This window comes from Fulmarus glacialis, unplaced genomic scaffold (assembly GCF_000690835.1).
Source record: "Fulmarus glacialis isolate BGI_N327 unplaced genomic scaffold, ASM69083v1 scaffold41916, whole genome shotgun sequence".
Taxonomy (NCBI): Eukaryota; Metazoa; Chordata; class Aves; order Procellariiformes; family Procellariidae; genus Fulmarus; species Fulmarus glacialis.
In genome coordinates, this window is record NW_009220763.1 from 6,808 (window position 1) to 25,561 (window position 18,754).

General features: G+C 36.5%; 1 protein-coding gene across 1 annotated transcript; it reads left to right on the top strand.

The window, feature by feature from the left end:
- Positions 1–326: 326 nt before the first annotated feature.
- ARL15 (ADP-ribosylation factor-like 15) lies at positions 327–15,356 on the top strand (the record flags this gene model as incomplete). Its single annotated transcript, XM_009580871.1, has 3 exons — positions 327–471; positions 3,838–3,897; positions 15,148–15,356. Coding segments are annotated over 3 exons (414 nt in total), but the record flags the coding sequence as incomplete, so codon positions are not given.
- Positions 15,357–18,754: the final 3,398 nt, after the last annotated feature.

Genomic DNA, 18,754 nt, shown 5'->3' on the forward strand with positions numbered 1-18,754 from the left:
CACATGCCTATCTCGCTGTATGTGCGCTGGTCATGCTATTTAGGAAATGAGTGTCACTTTCCTCAATCCAGCTCTGTGAGGTTTAGGTGAAAAGTTAACAGGTATACTTATGTTTTCTTATAAAGCTGTTCTAGATTTTAGTTGAGGTGGTCTCAGTCTATTAAGTGTTGATTTTGTCAAAATAGTAAGTTGGAATAATAATTTGCTTCTCTCCAATGCCTTTAAATTTATAAATTTGATTTTTACAACCTGGTTGAATAATTTACAAAAAAAAAGTAACTTCTTCCTTTTGTTTTTGTTTTGTTTGTTTTTCCTTACTCTGGCAGTGTTTTAGAGCACTTTGCTGCAAGGGACCGCCGCCACCACGACCTGAATATGACTTGGTTTGCATAGGCCTCACTGGTTCTGGCAAGACAAGTCTTCTGTCACAGCTTTGCAGTGAAAGCCCGGAGAATATAGTGTCTACCACAGGTAGGATGCTGCCTTTATTTCATGGTGCGCTGTAATGTTGCCCAAACATAACTTTTGAAACATACAGCAAAGGTGGTAGGGAACTTCAGCTTAGTTATCTTGCTTTTGAAAGTACCTAATGGATTGCTTTGAAGCTACCATTAGTTATTCTTTCAGTGTCTGGTCATATATTATGGAATATCCACGAAAACATACAATTTGGAACGTACTGAAAATCAAAACATACATTGTGGTGTAATGAAGTAGAACCATTGGAAACAGTGTAGTGTAGACACACATGAGAAGGTTTCTTTCTTCTCTTTTTACTTCTGGTTTTTAAGCAGTCTTGTAATATGGACAGAGAAGAGGAGGATGTGCTACAAAATAAATGGGACAGTGATGCTCTGAAACTTAAGTGGGGATTTATTTCTTCTCATACTTGGTCAGTACTGCCTTATGGTATATGCTAGCAACCAAAAGAATAAATGTAATGGAAATGTTTACTTCTGGTGATAGTCCTTTCTTTTTAGATGAGCAAAGAGATTTGTTTATGTAGTAAGGTGGTGTGGTTTAACTCGGGACACAGCCAAACCCCACGCAGCTGCTCACTCACTCCCCCTCTCCTCCCCCCCCGGCCCCTGCTGTGGGACAGGGAGAGAATCGGAAAGGTAAGAGTGAGAAAAACTTGTGGGTTGAGATAAAGACAGTTTAATAGAACAGAAAAGGGATAATAATAATAACAATAATAATAATAATGATAATACTAATACTACTACTACTAATAATGATGATAATAATAGAATATACAAAATGAGTGATGCACAATGCAATTGCTCACCACCCGCGCTGACCGATAACCAAGTAGCGATCGCTACTTCCTGGAACACGCCTACCATTCATATACTGAGCATGACATCAGATGGTATGGAATACCCCGTTGGCCAGCTGGGCCAGCTGTCCCGGCTATGCTCCCTGCTCCCAGACTCTGCTTGGTAGGACATGGAAGCTGTCCTTGACAGGGAACTTAGCAACAATGAAAACATCAGTGTGTTATCAACATTCTTCTCATACTAAACCCAAACCACAGCACTAGGACGAAATTTAACTCTCTCCCAGCTGAAACCAGAACATAAGGGCGGACTGAGATCAGAGAATCAATTTACAAAAAGTTTCAGTGGCATTGAGAAGATACATAAAACCAGACACAACGGCCACAGCTAAAAGGTATCTTAAGTCCAAAAAATTCGAATATGCATGCTGATATAGATGAACCAGAATCCCTAATACTGAAAAGAGTATTTTGATGACATCACCACTCCCCCCCAAACAAACAAACAAACAAAACCAAAAAACAAAACAGCACCAGCAAAAACAGAAACAAATATGTGGAGTGAGAAAAAGGAATACCTGGCTGCAAAGAAAGGACAGATTAGGTCATAGAGATGGAAGAAGTCTGGTTGTGTGGCCGCAGCAATTTACTAACGTTGATTTGCTGGGAGAACAGATAGTGAGTGTTGTGCGAGTAACTTGTGTTTATAGTTACATGGCTTTAGACTGTAGCTGTGGTTCATGGGCTTGAATTTTATGATTGTCCCTTAGCAACCCTAACAGTTTTTCAGTGTATCTTTGTTTAAATTACAAGATCATAAGGTTATTTAATACAACTGTAAGTAAACAAAGTAAAAAAGGTACAAGAAAACACTGTGATTTTTTTCTGCGATGAATAATTAACCCATTGCCTTCACAGCGGTGTTATTGGGAGTATTAGAGATCTGCCACTTCATTGTATGAAGAAGGTGTCAGTGCCTAACTCAAAAAGTTAGAAGGAAATTGTAGAGTAATTCAGCCTTTTTTTTTCTTTTTTTCCCCTCTCCTGAACTTTATCTTTAGAGTTCTCCTGGAATTAGTGCAAATTATACTTTAACACTTTAGACCCTGAAAGAAACAGTAACAGCAATGTAAACAGCAGTATACATCTATCAAAGGAAATAATGAAAATATGATTAATTTTAAAATTAAATTTCTTACAGGTTTCTAGAGAGTTGCAACAAAATACCATTATTTAGTTAGGCAACCTAAGGAATAAAGATGGACTCTGGAGGAAACGAGGCAGCATCCAAACCAAAATGATGCATATCTAGGCTATTCAGTTCATAATAAATCTACCCATATGTACCATATCTGTGCTATATCAGAAAATACTGTTGAGAATCCAAGAATACAATGTGACAACTTCTCCACTCAGTTTTCAAGCTATAACGTGTATTTTTGCTTTTCTCATCACCACCACTCAGGTCCATTCCAGTTTTTCCTCCTTTCTAGGAAGAGTTTAGGATTTGTTTTAAGACAACAACAATAAAAATATTTCATAATTATTCCCTTTACATTTTCTTGCACTTTCCTCTACTGCATCTAGCACTGACCATGGTTGGAGTACTGGAATATCTTATTGGTCTGATCTGGGAGAAAAAACAATCTTGTTTCTGTTAAATGATAGCTAATAAACTTAGAGTGAAACACATTTTTTCAAAACTTCTTTACTCAGTTCAGAAGTGTGTAATCATGTTGAAACTGCTTGTGCTAGATGGAAATAAATTTAATGTCTATCTGGACATTTTATGCTGAAAGAGCAGACATCATTTTTCCTATATAAAGTATTATATACGCTTACATGTATGTATGCACTAAACATGCAGAATTTAATATGTATTAGTATATTGTATATAGCCTTTCACATTGCCTTTCTCTTGGCTGACTAAACTTTCCATTAAGGGAAAACATCACACTTTTTAAAAGTTTTTTGGTTTTAAGCATATAACAGGCTAATAGAGGATTCATAGATGCTTCTAGTGTGCTTGTAACCATTTTAATACATGCCAGTTAGGTCTGTAAAAGGATCTTTATGTTAATAACATTTACAGACAGGATTAATACTGTAGGTGTAACCAAAATCTGTGAAGTTTAAATGTACGAAAACACTGATTTGAATTGCACATTGTCTTCCATGTCTGCTTAAGTTTGCAGGAGGATCACTTCATACTGCTGGTAGTCTGAAATCTAAACTTTAGTTCCAGATGCATTAAAAGGTGGTTTTATGAAGGTATATTCTGTACTAACCCCTTACCAAATGGTGGATGGCCTGGATGGAAGTTTTTTGCTGAATGTTGTGTGCGCTGGCTATTTAGTAGTATCATTGCAAATTTCCTTGCTCATACTAATTTATCTCTCCCCCGCCAGCTGATATTTTTAAACGTCGTATTGAAACAATTTCACATGCAAAATCTTGGTTCTTGATGAAAAAAAGTAGTCTTTTCTGAATATATGCAATTGATTTCAAATGGCCTTTTTAACAAATAACTTATTAATACTATTTATTTCTGTTCTTAGGTTTTAGTATAAAAGCGGTGCCATTCCAGAATGCCATCTTGAACGTAAAAGAACTTGGAGGTATAGCATTTATTCATTTGATTATAAAAATATGCAGTGTCTAAATCTTATCTGTTAGTTGTTTTAAATTTAAAAATGATAAATCAGTGTGGCTGGAATTTAAAAACTGTGTTTCACCACAGCAGATAAAGTTGAGAAAAATTGTACAAATGCTGACTACAAAGAACAAAAAGTAAAAAGCAGGAGGAGCGTAAGGCGGATAAGTGTGGTGTATTTCCTTAATGTAATTTCTTGGATTGCAATGGTTAAGTTATACAGAAATACAAACTGGAGTGTAATTGTAGTATGGCTCATGTGGCAGCTTAAGGAAGTGTGTTCCCTGTGTTTATTTTATGTATAAGCTTTTACTTACAAGCACTGGCTCAGGTAACTGTGAACATTTGGCAAAACCAATACATTTGCTGCACCACTGGAAGCGTTACAAAGGCAGCCAACTTCCAGTGAGTTATATTCTTCGAGGTCTATTCTCTTGTTGGATTTGTTGGGCTTTGGAAAGATGGTTGTTTTATGGTTGTGTTTTTTTCATTGTCTGTATACTGGCAAGCAATTTGGCTGCCCAATTCTGACCCTGAGTCTTAAGTGATGAAGAGGTAGCGCTGTTAAAATAAAGAATACACTCTCTTAATGAGAGTTCTTGTGGAGTCTAATTTCATCTAATGTTCTTCTAATTAAAAAAACACATAGATGTTCTTTATATTCTAGAATTTCTGTAGATCTTCTTTATTATGTATCTAAATATAGTAGAATGACTCTTGAGGATTTTCATTAGAGTTTCAGCAAGGTTGAAACCTCTCTTAAATGCTCTGGGGTAGAAGTGAACTTCGTTCTTGAAGGAAGTTTTATAAGATCAAATCAAGTTTCATGATGGTTGTCTTATCTGAAACTGTTTCCGGAAGGCTTTGAGATAAGCACATATTAAAAGGATAGCATTTCATCGTTACTACCATTGGTCCACGGATTTAAACATACATGTTCTTGTTTGAGCGTGTATCCTGTAAAAGAAGCAGAAGTTTTCTTTGGTAAAAGGACCTCTCCACAGGGATCGTGTTGGTTCTGCTTGAGCGTTTTGTCTGCATCATGTGCACTTAGGTCACTTTTTGGATTTTTTTTGAAATAGGGTAAATCATTTGCAGCCCAGTTTATGCATTCTATGAAATATACAATTCGTATAGATAAATGCAGTTTTTGCATCAAGAATTGAATCTGAGTGTTCTAGAGCAGATCCTCATTAAAGTTTCTTCCTTAACCTTTTCTGATGATACAACTTCTATTTTATGCAGGTATGTGTGTTATGAGAAACCTTATCTCAGTGGAGTGCTTTGATGTCTCATGACAGGATGTCCTGAAGTAATCCAGAATATTTGATTTGGGTTTTTTCACCCATATATCTCTTCCCAAAGACAGAAGGATTGTCAGAATTTTTTTACTTCACCTTTTTATTTCTTTTCCCTTCAACTATGGGTGTTTACATGTCTGTACTTAGAAATGGTATCATCTGTTTTTTCTGTGAGATACTGGAGAAAAATGCTAATTCTGATAGCTTTTCATTGCCTAGGTAATGGAGCTAAGGCAAGCTTCCAAAAGTTTGTTTTTCTTCCAAAAGCTGGTGGTCAGCGTTTAATCTTCTAGTTGAGAGATGTGTTCCTATTTGATGAAGGTAAAGCCTGAGCTTTCTGGAGTATGCATGGTTTCTCTCTTGCTGCTGTATGAAAATAAAGCAAAGCATCTTATATATTTAATCACTGCTAAATTTTATTTTGGAATTTCTGCTTCTGGTGTTGAAGAGGAGCCCATGTTTTCGTTCTTATTCCTGGTTTTTGCCTTCAGTTGTTATGGTATTGTTATCTAAGTTCTCTTTACTGTAGTACACAGATCTGGTGTACATGTTTGATCTTGAAAACTTAGAGGAAGGTAGGAAGGCATCTGTTTTTAACAATCACTGTCCGTTGTTGCATGCTATTCAAAGGGTGAAGTTCTATATAGTTTTAATTTTTGATGCTCTGTTTTAAAATTGTCTTTTAGGTTTAGGTAACTGAAAGCTTCCTATGTCTTCATACAGCAACGTATTAACAGCCGGTATTTAAAAAACTTTAGCAGAAGTCATACTGTTTAAGGTTCTTATATTCAGCAGCCAAGCAGTTATGTGAAACAGATGCTGACTGTGTAGTATCCTTTTTGTTTGGTTGAAGCAGTATTCTTCCTCGAGGTTGAAGATGATGCTAATTTTTACTGTGCTGGTTGCCTTCTGGAGGTGCTAATGAAGCCAGGTTTTGTTTCTTCATTTCTGTAGGGATAGTAAATTTTCAGGCAAAACATACAGAAAACAGTCTCTCTTCTTTTGTCTCTTCCTGGTATGATTATCTCTTCATAAGCCTTTAGGATTAGGGACATGGAGCAAAGTTTTTGCTCCATGCTCTTTTTGCAGAAATTTTTCTTTGAAGTCCATGATACTAGAATATTTTTACAAAATCCTATTTCTGATTATTTCATAAATGTTAAATGTTTTGTTTAAAAACATTGAATTTGATCCTGAATAAGTAAGCATAAATATATCCAACATAGGCCTGCCTGAATTACTTGAAAAAGAGGTCTTGCTTTATTCACTGAACAAATGAACTGACCATTCTCTAAGTTTCTATTTTGATATACTGATAATCCCTTCCTGTTCCCTAAGAAATTTTTAAAAATTACCATTTTCTTTCAAAAAATTTAGTTCATAAATTAATGTGTGTAATTTAGATTACTGTGAAGATGTGCTGTGCCCTAGTCTATATTCTTTCAGAATGTACTCTTACCAGTATAACTGGAAAAATACCTGTATTTTGCAACTCAGCTGAGTAATGGTACAGAAAGAAATTACAAATTTGATGATTTCCTGTTACGGTGCAGCAATCTCTGGTGGGAACTAAGGATGAAATTGTGTACGATGAACATACAGGAGAGTGGGTAAAGACTGGAAAAATAAGGCAGATGATGATGTTTGTTGTTCAGAAGGTTCTAACAGTGTTTTGCTGAAAGGAGTTTGGAATGCTGAATGCTGAGGTTTGTTCTCAAGACAGATAATGAAGGTGCAAAGGCAATAGGAAGGTTCTAACAAATTCCAGCCTGGAGACATAGTGCCTGAAACCACCATTTATTTAGTGTGTTTATTCAGTCATTTGCTGTTGTAATGCTGTCAGAATACGAAGTTGTGGTGTCTGTTGTGACATAGATATTTATTCAGGCCTAAATCAAGATTAGAGGTCCATTCTGGGGGTCAACTGATAATTTACAGGGTTTTTTTAGAATAACTTATTCTGTTTTATAATGTAGTTTGCTATTTTGTAAATGCAAGCTTAGAAACTACTGGTGAGATGCAAAATACTGAGCCTGGTCAAATTTAAAAGGGTGGTTCTGGATGTGAACAGCTCTTTTTCTTCTTACCAAGTTTAAAAATACTAACAACATGTTATAGGGCTTAGTTACATTCTCCGTTTTATGTACTAAAGTATATTGTCATGTGTTTGTGTTACGTTTTTGTAATCCACCCAAAGGCCGTTTTTACAAGCATAGAGAATCAACATGTTGTGTAGTCATCTTTGAAACTTCACATAAGACAGTATGTGTTAAGTGCTTAGCAAGAGCGGAGTGGTTAATATCAGGAATGCTCAAGTCTCCAGTTGGTTGAGCATGCCCAGGAAAAGAGACATGAGAACTGTCCTCCCCACTGCTGTTCCTTCTTAAGCTTCACGACCAAAGTCATAAATTCACACTCTTAGGCCAACTAAATTAATTGTATAGGTGAGAGCTTGAGAACAAATAAGTTTAAATAGGATTGGTTAAACAAAGCATGCGTATTTTGCCTTAATTTGGAAGTAAAGAGCAGAAGAAGAGAGAGTAGGAGGGGGAGTCACCCTGTCACGCAATGCAAGTTGAATGGAAAATATGAACCCCTGGAGAAGATGGCAACAGTTGGCAGGTAGTATCTGCCTAGTGAAAAAATGAGGGAGGAGGGAGAAAATAATGTTGAGCTATTAATTAGAATTTAAAATTTGAATAGTTACGGGAAACCTTCCTTTGCTCTATGGAGGTAGAGGGGAGTACTGAACACCCTTCTAGCAACATAGCCTGCAAGAGCAGCTAAAATTTCATCTAGTTAGTCATCAGAAAACCGATCCCACAAGTAAATGCCAGCCTAAGTCATCTTCACAGGGATGAACTGACACAAAGCAATAAAATCTCCGTACTGTATTTGACTAAAAGGCAATTGACACCTCTACAAAATCTGGTTGTGGAGTGCATGCAATGCCGTCTGCGACATAGCTGCATCTAACAGTTTACAGAATGTCTTAGCAGATGAAATTTTTAGATGACCCTGATGAGCTGTCCAAGCTGTGAGTTGCACAGAGACATTCGGCTTCCGAAAGCATTAAAGTTAGATCTGTTTGCTATCAGTCATACTCAGCCTGCTGTTTAAATGGTGCCTAAGCCGAGGCTCTGTCACATAGTTTCCTCATTTCATAGATAAGAGAGATCATTTACATCTGCTTACAGACCTCATTAACGTGAGTGCTGAGGAAGCTCTGGTAAGGATTCAGCATTAGCGATCTTTCGGCTGATCTTTGGAAATACTGTTCTTTTTCTACAATTAGCTTTTTACAGTGCGAATAGACAACCCGCTTCCTATCTTACTCAAACCAAGTAGGAGCTATGCAAGCAACGCCTATCAAAGCTAAGTACAATGCGATAAGCAAAACACAGAATTTCCTAGTTACGTTTTTTGTGGGGAGGGGGGCTGGTTGTTTTTGTTGATGGGATGTTTTGTGGAGAGAAAAATAGAACCTTTGGTTTGCTAAAGAGCCTCTGTCTCCTCTTGGACTTGCAACTCCATTTTCTTCAGGCTGAATCAAAGGGTAGAGTATAGCAGCCTAATTTAGCATCAGAAATGATACCTACATTTTATGAACTCCCCCCCAAACAAAAAAACAAAGGTTTTAGTTTTGATTCTAGACAGAAAAGGCCTTGATCCTTTCAAAGGCTAAAGCAGATTTAAACTTTTGTGAGCCAGTCAGCAGAAGGGCTAGACAGACAGAAATACACAGCTGTGTTAGACTTGCTGCTTTCTTTATATGCTTGCTAGTCTTAAGTGCCATAGAGAAAGATGCGTTTTGAGCATTATTTGAGATTACCTGCACTGTTACCAAAGGTGTGACTGCAGCTTAGAGGAGGAGGGTACATCTGAGCCTTGCTGGGTGCTAGCAGCAGTCGTCAGCCTGGGGAGTTGTGCCACTGGTTCTGAGATCCTGGCTGTTATTGAGTCCTCCAGCAGAGGTGGAAGAAGGGCAGAGGTGGGGTAATGGGTAGAGAGGGAACTAGCAGATGATTTTCTTGTTGCCAACCATTCTTTGCTAGCCCTGGAGGACTTACTGTGTGTTTATGCCTTTAAAAAAGAAACAAAAAAAACCCCACAAACAAAAAACTTAAAAAAAAAAAAAAAAAAAAGAAGCAGCAGGGGTGATTTTGAGAATGGCTGTCATACATGAAGTCCAGTTTAGTGGCTTCAGACTTCAGGCTTAAATAAACGTCAGAGCATATTGCAGGGCACATATTTTCTTGTCTTCCTTTTGAAATAATCTGTAAGATTTTTTAATGAACTTTCAAAATTAACTTTACGTTCCTGACTAGAACAGGAGATTTTTGTTTCAAATTGGTGTGTTTTATTTTAAGATGGTAGTGAAATACACATGCCTAAGTAGATCGAATTGACTTTCTGCAGGCAAGTGTAAATACGGTGTTTTTAAAACTTGCAAGTGCTTGCAACCTAAATGTTGTTCTAACAGTTTTAAATATGAGAGTAGACTGAGATTCAAAGTCGGAGACGGCACCTAACTTAGCTAAGAGGGAAAATACTGAACACTTGACTTCCAGATTAATCTCACAGGGGAAACCTGGACGGCAGACAAGAGATGATGGAGGCGGCTTACATAAACTTCAGTTTGATAAGAAAAAGAAAAGTAAGCACAGTAAACTTAAATGTATTTCTGATCTTTTGTATATATTTAATATAAAGGGAGAAAATTTATTCCTCAACATTTTTTGGCTTTTTTCTTTTAGGCTGTTTATTCAGATTGTTGTTGAATTGCTGCAGTTAATGGAGCTGTTCTAGCAATCTCAAAATGTTCCTCTTTCAGGAAAAAAACCTGCCAATTTCCTGCTTCCATGCTTTGTGTATGATTGCAGAAGTACACTGCCTGAAAGGCTAGAGAAAGCAGGCTATGATCACTTGGTCTTAAACCCTGGGAAGCAAAAGTCCTGGGACTTTTGAATCTTGGGGAAGGTTTTGGTTTAGCATCTGTATTGCCGCTTAGCAATAAGCAGTAGCAATACAAAATAGCCATCGAATGGTGACTGACATTACTCCTGTGGGAAGCTTCTGTATCATCTGTGTGTGGATGTGTCTGTCAGTGTGGACAAACTGCATGTACATACAAAGCAGGTATCTTAGAAAGGATTTATAACTTTATTTGTAATAAAAGGGAGCTAATAGGTTGAAAAATAGCTAGTGTTAAAAAAACAAAACAAAAAAACAACAAAAAAAGTCTGTATGCTGTATTTCTTCAAGGGGAGTACTGGGAGACCTAAATAGAGAGTATGCCTGAGATAGATTAGGAGCAGCCACGTCTCTTAAAAATGTGTTAAGATTTCTAAGATTTCAGGCATCATCCTGATTACCTAAGAAAACATGTCAGTTTTCCTTGTGAGGAAATGATGGGAAGTGAAGTTAAAAACCCTACATAGATTTAGAAACAGTTATTTCAAAATTCTTTTCTTAAGGTTTTCTTGGGGCGGGAAGGTAGGGTGTATTTAAAAATTTGCAAGAATGGACAAGAGATTTCTTTTTCCTTTCCCTTCCTTCTTACTCCCCTACCCATGAGCCAGTCTTTCATGCAAAAAGGTTTTGTGGCGCAGTGGACATATTCCTTGGCATCTTTTCACCTTTTTGCTAATTAGAAACGGCCTGTTTAATATCAGTAGAGGAATTATCTATATCATTTTTTAATCAACTATAAAACCTTCAAAATAGGTAGGTGTCTTTTTTTCAGGTGAGTGGATGTTATATTTAAAGTGGTAGAAAAACTGGTTGCAGCCTGCATTCTTCCATGGCCCCAGGTTAACTGATTTTGGTGGGAAGGAGAAAAAGTTCTTCCCTGGATTTGAGACTATAACTTCTCCGGAGCCGTGATGTATTTTGAGGTGAACAAGAGCTTTCATGTGCGGGCTAGACTATCTTGAAGCAAGGGCTGTGTGACATTCATTGTGCTCTCGATGGACGTTTGCTGCAAGTTTGACAAGTAACAAATTTGACACCTTTAAATTGCTTTCAGTGGTTTTTTCTGTAACGCTATGTTCTGTTCTCCTAAAAGTACTGAAAAGGAGGGAATTGAAGGTAGCCTCAAACTGCTGTGAATGAAGATGTAAACAGAAGTATTCATAGTTGAAAGGAAGATTTGCAGTTCTGCATTTTGCATGATATTTACAGGAGTGCATAATTGTGCAACTTGTTTTGGATGTGTATTAAACGGCATGTAACTCCCAGACTCCTCCCCCAGCTTCCAAGGGGCATTTGAGAGGGTACTATTGGCACTGATACAAATCATAAATGGTGTTAATATGGACACACTATACCCCTGGCTGATAATCAAAAAGAATTTATGTATTTGATATTTAAAAAATCACAAATGAAAATGTTCTAAAATTTTGAACAGTTAGTTGAATAAACCTGTCCTATAGTTAAACCTGTCCTATAGAATATAAAGTAATTCAAGCCTATGTTTGACTGAATACTATCTTTTCTTCTCTAATAAGTAATGTGATTGTGTTGTAGTGTGTTTCTCTCTCCCCACATTTATTTGTAATTGGGATGTTTTAGTCACCTCACAGGACTCAACCCACTCCCGTGGGTTAATTGCGGAGGGAAACAAATCATACGGCTAGGCATGAGTCGTGGCTCTTGCCTGTGTCTGAGGGAAATACTACACTGAATGTCACGTTTTAGTGAACCTTTTGCATAGCGCGTTCCCTAGGTCTAATGTGAATTGTTGTTATGTTTTTCTGATGTTTTGGAGATTTTTACCTGAGTTACTTTCTTTTTCTTTTTCTTTTTTTTATCTTAGTTTAGGCATAAAGTGGTTGAAGAAACAGCCACGTGCCTGCAAAGCTGTTAGAGAAACACATGATATTAGGCTGACAAACCTATATCCTTATCTTGTGTGTTACTATTGTTTGACATTTTGGGTACCAGTTAAGTTTCTGTTTTTATCTCAGCGGTCTCTGAGAGCCTGAGGATGTTTAATGGATGCATATTACACTCTGGATTGCTGAAGAACTCAGACTTTGAATTTCCCTGTCTTAGAAACCTTTGGAATAGATGGATAATAATAATTCATAGGATAGTCTGCGCTAAATTGCACCTTTAAAAATAACTGCTTGCTCTATAAGATTGAATTTGTCATGCCGTAAAGTGCGATGACTGGATTGCTATTCACAGGCCAGTGTTTTCTGCCGAGGATAACTCCACAACATACTACCTAATGCTCTGGAGAAAGAAGCTGAGAGCAGGTTATGATCTCTGGATATGAAGAGTTAAGGCAAAAGAATATAAGCTTATTTGTGTTGTAGAAATTGTGATTTCCAGTTGCTGATAGCTTATTGATGCCAAGAATTATTTTTCAAGTGCATATATACCAGAAAAATGAGTTAAAATGGTACCCCAAGGTACAGACTTTCTCAGTCTTTTTTCTTGTCTGCTTACTGCAAATTTTTTTATTCTTAAACCTCAGGCTGTGATTTCCTCAGAATTGAAGTGTAAGCAAGTTCAGAGCATGTCATTATTCTAATGGAAGATCCCGAAGGAAATACCAAGTTTTGTTGGACATTATTAGCTGTTTCTTACAGCTATGCCATGATGACTGGCCAGGACTGGACAGAAAAGGACTTCTACACTTTGGTGGTGTTTCTTTTGGGACGGTTGATGTAGAAAAACAAAGTTGAGCAGCTAAAGAACCTGAACCAAAAAGACAGGACCGTAGGGTTAACAAATCAGCATACTGCTTTTCTGGTTCTAGTGTCCCATGTAGGGATCCGTGAGCTGCTTTCTTCCATGTGCCTGGATACAAGAGGTCAAATGCTCTGCAGTTCACCACACGATTTTTCTCTTTAGAAATAGTATGGTTAAAAGATAAGACTCAGGGTCTGGCAGCGACGTGATTGAAAAGTAGCTGGCTGAAGCTTAGAGTAAATAAGACAGATGTTATGTTGCTAGGAAAAAAAAAAGACCTTCAAAGAGCTGATCATGGTGTTGGCCTTTCAGTTCATTGAAAATGATTCTCTACCAGTTTTTAAAGTAATGTGATACTTCAGATGCCTGCGACACTGCTGTGTGTGGTTATGTAAATAGTGTCCCTCTGGCAACTCTCTGTACTTGGTTCTGACATAGACAGCTGTTTGGAAAGGCTGGGACATCAAACAGATGCTATGAAATTCTTTACAAGTACAATTGATAGATATTCTGGTGGTACAGAAACATAGAATTAGCTTTCAGTGCAATCCCTCTTCTGTATAAGTAATGTTGATCTTCAGAAGTTGACGATAAAATAAATGAAACACTTGTGCTATTTGTGCATTGTTACTTTGAGTCTGGTTAAATTAATAGAGAAATTAAGCAAGGTCTTGACTAAATCCCATGACCGTTTACCTTTGAGTAATCAACTCTTTAAATTTCTTGCAGAAAAAAACTGTTCAGTATGACTTCAATATTCTCTGTAGGAAAAAGTGTGTGTTCACAACATTCGTTAGCCACCTAAATTGTGCTAGGTGCAGAATACAGGAACGGAGTGCTTAAGGTTCCAGTGTGGACGGTACAGAGAAGACAGTAACTCCATGGGGCAAGTTTTGATTACTTTGAATTGGATGCCTAAAGTATATGGTGTAAATTCCTTTTTAGATCTTTATTTCTTCACCTTTAGTGACTGTCTTTTCTGTTGCACAACATATAAATTAAGTGAATATTTTAAGTATCATATCAATGTTATAGTAATTGTGTTGCATTAAATTCTCATTTTGTGCCTACATGTTCATCAGAATTTTTGTGTAGTTTTGTTTCACTAAAAAATGGAGTTTTATTATTATCAGCACTTGGTATCTGTGCCTACATTAAAGTTCACTTCTCCCTATCTCAAAGTAAGAAAAGTGTCTGTTAAGGATACTTTCAGCACATTTCTGCAAAACACTGTCTTGCAGACATGTCAAGTTTTCTACTAAAGTATTGCTGCTGCTGTTCACTTTTTAGTGTTAGTCCCCATGAGTGTAGTGCCAGATTCAGACATACAAAGAATAGCCCATATCCAAGTCATAGTTTAGATAGTTTGACAGCTGTCAAATACAATTTTTTTTTCCTACCTCAGTGTTACAACATATGCTGCTCTCCGGGGGAGACAAAAGCTTTCTGTAGATAACCTTATTGCTTGGCTTCTGTTGAGATGGCTGAGTGCTGCTGAACTGTGTCCTAAAAATTACTGCGGCATATAAGCCTGTACAGTCACTTGTGTCTACTGTTGGGCTCCTCCAGAATCCTTAGTGTGGCTGATGGAGCAAAAGTAGTTGAAATGAATGCCTTTGCATGTTGTCACCATAGCTCCTCATTCACTGTTCAACTGTCTGTTGTATCACCATTCTCCTTATTAAGTGTCTAATTACTTTAATAGGCTTTCCTGACACCTTTTTTCCCCAATTATGAAGTGTTTGCCTCATGGTTTGGAGATGAACTGAAAGACCTTATCATGCTCAGAAATGAGCCACTACTGTGACAGAAGCTACAGGTTACGGCTAGGAGCTACAGGGTTAAGTAAAAAACAATGGGCGGAGGTTTTTCAGTGTATTTCAGGTATTTCAGTGAGAAGGTATAGGATTAGGCTGTGTGGCACTGGAAGCATGGTAGTTCTGCCAGTACTCATTAATGGAGCAGAAATTTTCAGGGATGAAGACTGCATTGAGTCAAATTCCTTCCTTATTTAAACAATGTTAATTTGAAATTTTGTGTGTATGTTGGATTTACGGTTGCTTTTTTCCGTTTTATTCTTTCAATGATTATTTAGGAGAGAAAATTCAGTCCGTTGCTTTGATTGTTCTAAGTAGAAGGGTTATCTTCAGTTAAAAATGTTAAATCTGTTTAATTATTCTTGTTTTAATTAGTTCTTATTATTGTCTTGAAAGGGGCTGACAATATCAGGAAATACTGGAGTCGTTACTACCAAGGATCCCAAGGGGTAATATTTGTATTAGACAGTGCCTCCTCTGAAGATGATCTAGAAACTGCTAGGAATGAACTGCATTCTGCTCTCCAGCACCCACAGTTATGTACTTTGCCGTTTTTAATACTGGCCAATCATCAAGACAAGCCAGCAGCTCGCTCCATACAAGAGGTATGTTAACATGGCAGCATCTTGCCTGTTTGTATTTACTATCTGCACACCACTGACCCAGTATTACTTATTACCCTGACATCCTAGTTAAGGACTGGCCTCAGTTACTCTGCTGTAAGTACGCAGACGAAGAACAGTCCCATCCCCTAAGAACTTTGTCCAATGCGCTCAATACAGGCTTACTTGTTCTGGAAAACAGACAAGTAATACTTGGATACAAACAGTTCTCCTGCTTTCACCATATTTTGCTTGAGAGCGAAAAGATGTTTTTAAACTACCCTTATCACAAGCTGCTGGGACAGTGATTTTTTGTTTAGCTTCGTTTTTTATTTGCTATTAGTTTTAATCTTGCACTACCCCATTACTCCATTCTTTGCAACTGCTTAAAGCAATAGATTGCAGCCATAGGTTGTCTTTTATGTAAAAGCTTTTTTCCTGAACTGCTATGTACTGATGTGAAGGCAGAGTTGCAATTCCTGTTCTGAAGTCCTTAACTTGTTCTGATTTTTTTTGTTTAAGGAGTAATGTCTTTGTCTAATTAGTAGCTATCACATAGTAAATTATATAATTGTTCTATTCATTTTACCTTTTGCTCTTAAGTTTCTGAAAAATTCATCTTACTACATTCCTATCAAGTCATATACTTTTGAGGAAATGCTTAAAGTTACTGATTCTTCATGAGAAGCTCCACTTATTCTTCTGAAGTTGTAGGAAGAAGTTAAAATTTGGTTGTGTCATTCTGTTCATAAATGTCATTTAAAGGACTCTTCCTATTAAAGATTGTATGTGAAATCTCCTGTTTGCTCCGTGAGTGGTGTTTTTTATTACAGCAGATACAGCAGAGTGAAAACTGTTTCAGCACCTTACCGTGTTGCTACTTTGTATTTAAACTTGTTGCTTTCTTAGATGCACTTCTTTGCCTAAAATACGATCTTTCTGAAGAATGCCAATTCAATTCAATGCAAAACTTACTGATCTGTAGGATAACTGCTATTTGTACAGTATAGTTTTATGTTCTTTCTGTACTGCTTTATTGCTATTTATGCCTCCTTTCTTAGCCAAGAGAAATAGAGGATAAAAAGTTAAGCTTATGTATTAAGGAGGAGAAGTGTAAATGTGACTGGAGTAGAGTGATGTTTTTCGTATCAGAGGAGGAGAATAACAGAACTGTGTAAGCTACGCTATAAAATGTTTTATTAAATTGTTGGTCCTTTCCTCCAAGACTCCGTGCTGGGCAGGGGGGGAGCAATTTGGATTTAGTATATCAAGGTACATAAAAGGTAAACTGAAATGATGCAGGGATAGAATTACAAGTTCTAGGTCTTGTTTGTCTGAAAACAGTTTTAGGAAGAAGTAATGAATATTTAAGGAAATGTAATACGTGGTTTTATATATCAGTTTATTAATTTCTTCTAGTCTATTGTGCAATGTAAAAGCAAAGCATGTATTCCTAAGCCTTCCTGAGACACAACTGGTTTCACTTTATTCATCCAAATATACCCAAGGTGTTTTGATTTTTACTTTTTTCATAGAGCAATGCAGATTACAATTTCCATCAACGGAAATGCTTTTTTCACATGATTTAAGTATTTTTTATTTTACTACTTTTTTCCTCTTAAAATGGCCGGATTTGATTTAAAGTTAATTGAGGATTTTGATTATAAATATCATGTAAGAAATGTTCCTTGTCTGGTTTCATAAGAATAGTGAGTACAATGCCAGTTAGTTTGCTTTACAGCAAAGTATACATGTAACTCTCCATTTTGCAGTTGAGCCCATGTGGGTAGACTTTTGGGCCTGAACTGAATCTTTTGTGTATTTAGCGTTAGCATTTCCTCTCTTTTATTGGCAGTGCCCTCATTTTCTCCTCATCCATTGTTACCAATTGCCTGATATCTCAGTAGAGGAGTAGATCTTTATATGCTTACAATAGCATTTAAATATGTTTCTGCTGCATGCTCTTTAAAAAAAATCTTTCTGTGTGTTATCATAGCAAACAAGTTTTGATTGCTACTTTGAGTCTGTGTGAAATGCTGAATACAAGAATTTTGTTAAATGTGCAGAGCTTATGCATATTTTCAGGGGAAAAAACCCTCTATCAAGATCTCAGTGTATGTCTTTGAAATTCTTTACTTAAGAATAGTGGAAAACAAAATTGTAAAAAACTGAAGGAGAATGTCACAAAGTTGTTACTTTGTCCCTGAAAAAATGATGTCCTGTGCTTGCTGTGTATGCAAAGTGGGAGCCTTATTCGGTCAATTTTGCCAATGTTAAAATGGAAATTTCTTGCCTTCCTAAAGGATTTGCTGTGCTGTTGTCCACATTATTGAGATGTGAAATGAAAGTAAAACGCTGAATCATAAGACCATTCCTTATTTCAAAAAAAGCATATTTAAGGATTTAATAAAAATAATGTGTTGAACATTGAGAGTTTTATTAGACATTTTTGCAGAACTAAGTCCATTAATTATGGTATTTCCTTGCTTTTCTATGTGTCAGAAGACAGATGAATCACAGTTGAAATTTAGAAGTATGTATGCATTCTTTTAGGCAACAAATTACCTTTCTTTAATGGATATGAAAAGACCCCTAAGAGTATAATTAAAGAAAATGTCTAACTTGAGTGGTATGTAATAGGAATTGTAGAAAAATATTTATCTACAACAAAAATCCTTCACAAAACTGTACAAGTGCCAAGCAGTTTCTGCAACAGATGTTGGTTACATTTACTGTTGGGAAGTACAGTTGTTTCAGTTTTTCAGAATTTTACATTTTATTTTAATGTGTTTTCTCCATGCCTTGCTTAGGTAGAAATGATATTGTAGAAGCTGCTGTAAGTATTAAGCAATGTCATGAGTAGTTCAGTTCAAAACTATAATGTCTATTTGTAAGAATATCCAAATAACTTGTTTACTTTATGAAATGTAGCTTAACCTAATTCATTTTGCAGGCATGACTGGAGAATAGATTTCATATTATTGAAGTGATCAGGAAAAATTACAGGAGAAGCTAAATTGAAATACTAATCAGTAAATATAATCCTTTTTTCCTGTGTTCAGTTGTTGGTTGGCTGTTTCCTAGTTTTTTTTTTATTTTAAAATGAAATTAAGAAAGTAAATTTGGCATTTCATTCTAGAAACTATAAATGAAGATGTCATTTTAAATATTGTGCCTCTTATTTCTCTTATGTCAACTTCTATGGTGTTTATTCCACCTTCCCATGTCAAAGATATTTGTAAGTTGTTGTTGTTTCTGTGACAGTAGACATATATAAGTGTTTTCAAATAGCTGCTAAGTGATTTCAACTGAGCCATGCTGAAATAAAGACTGCATATATTAACCAGACTATAAAACTCAGACAATCATATTTGAGTTGATAGGTATGCTGCAAAATAACC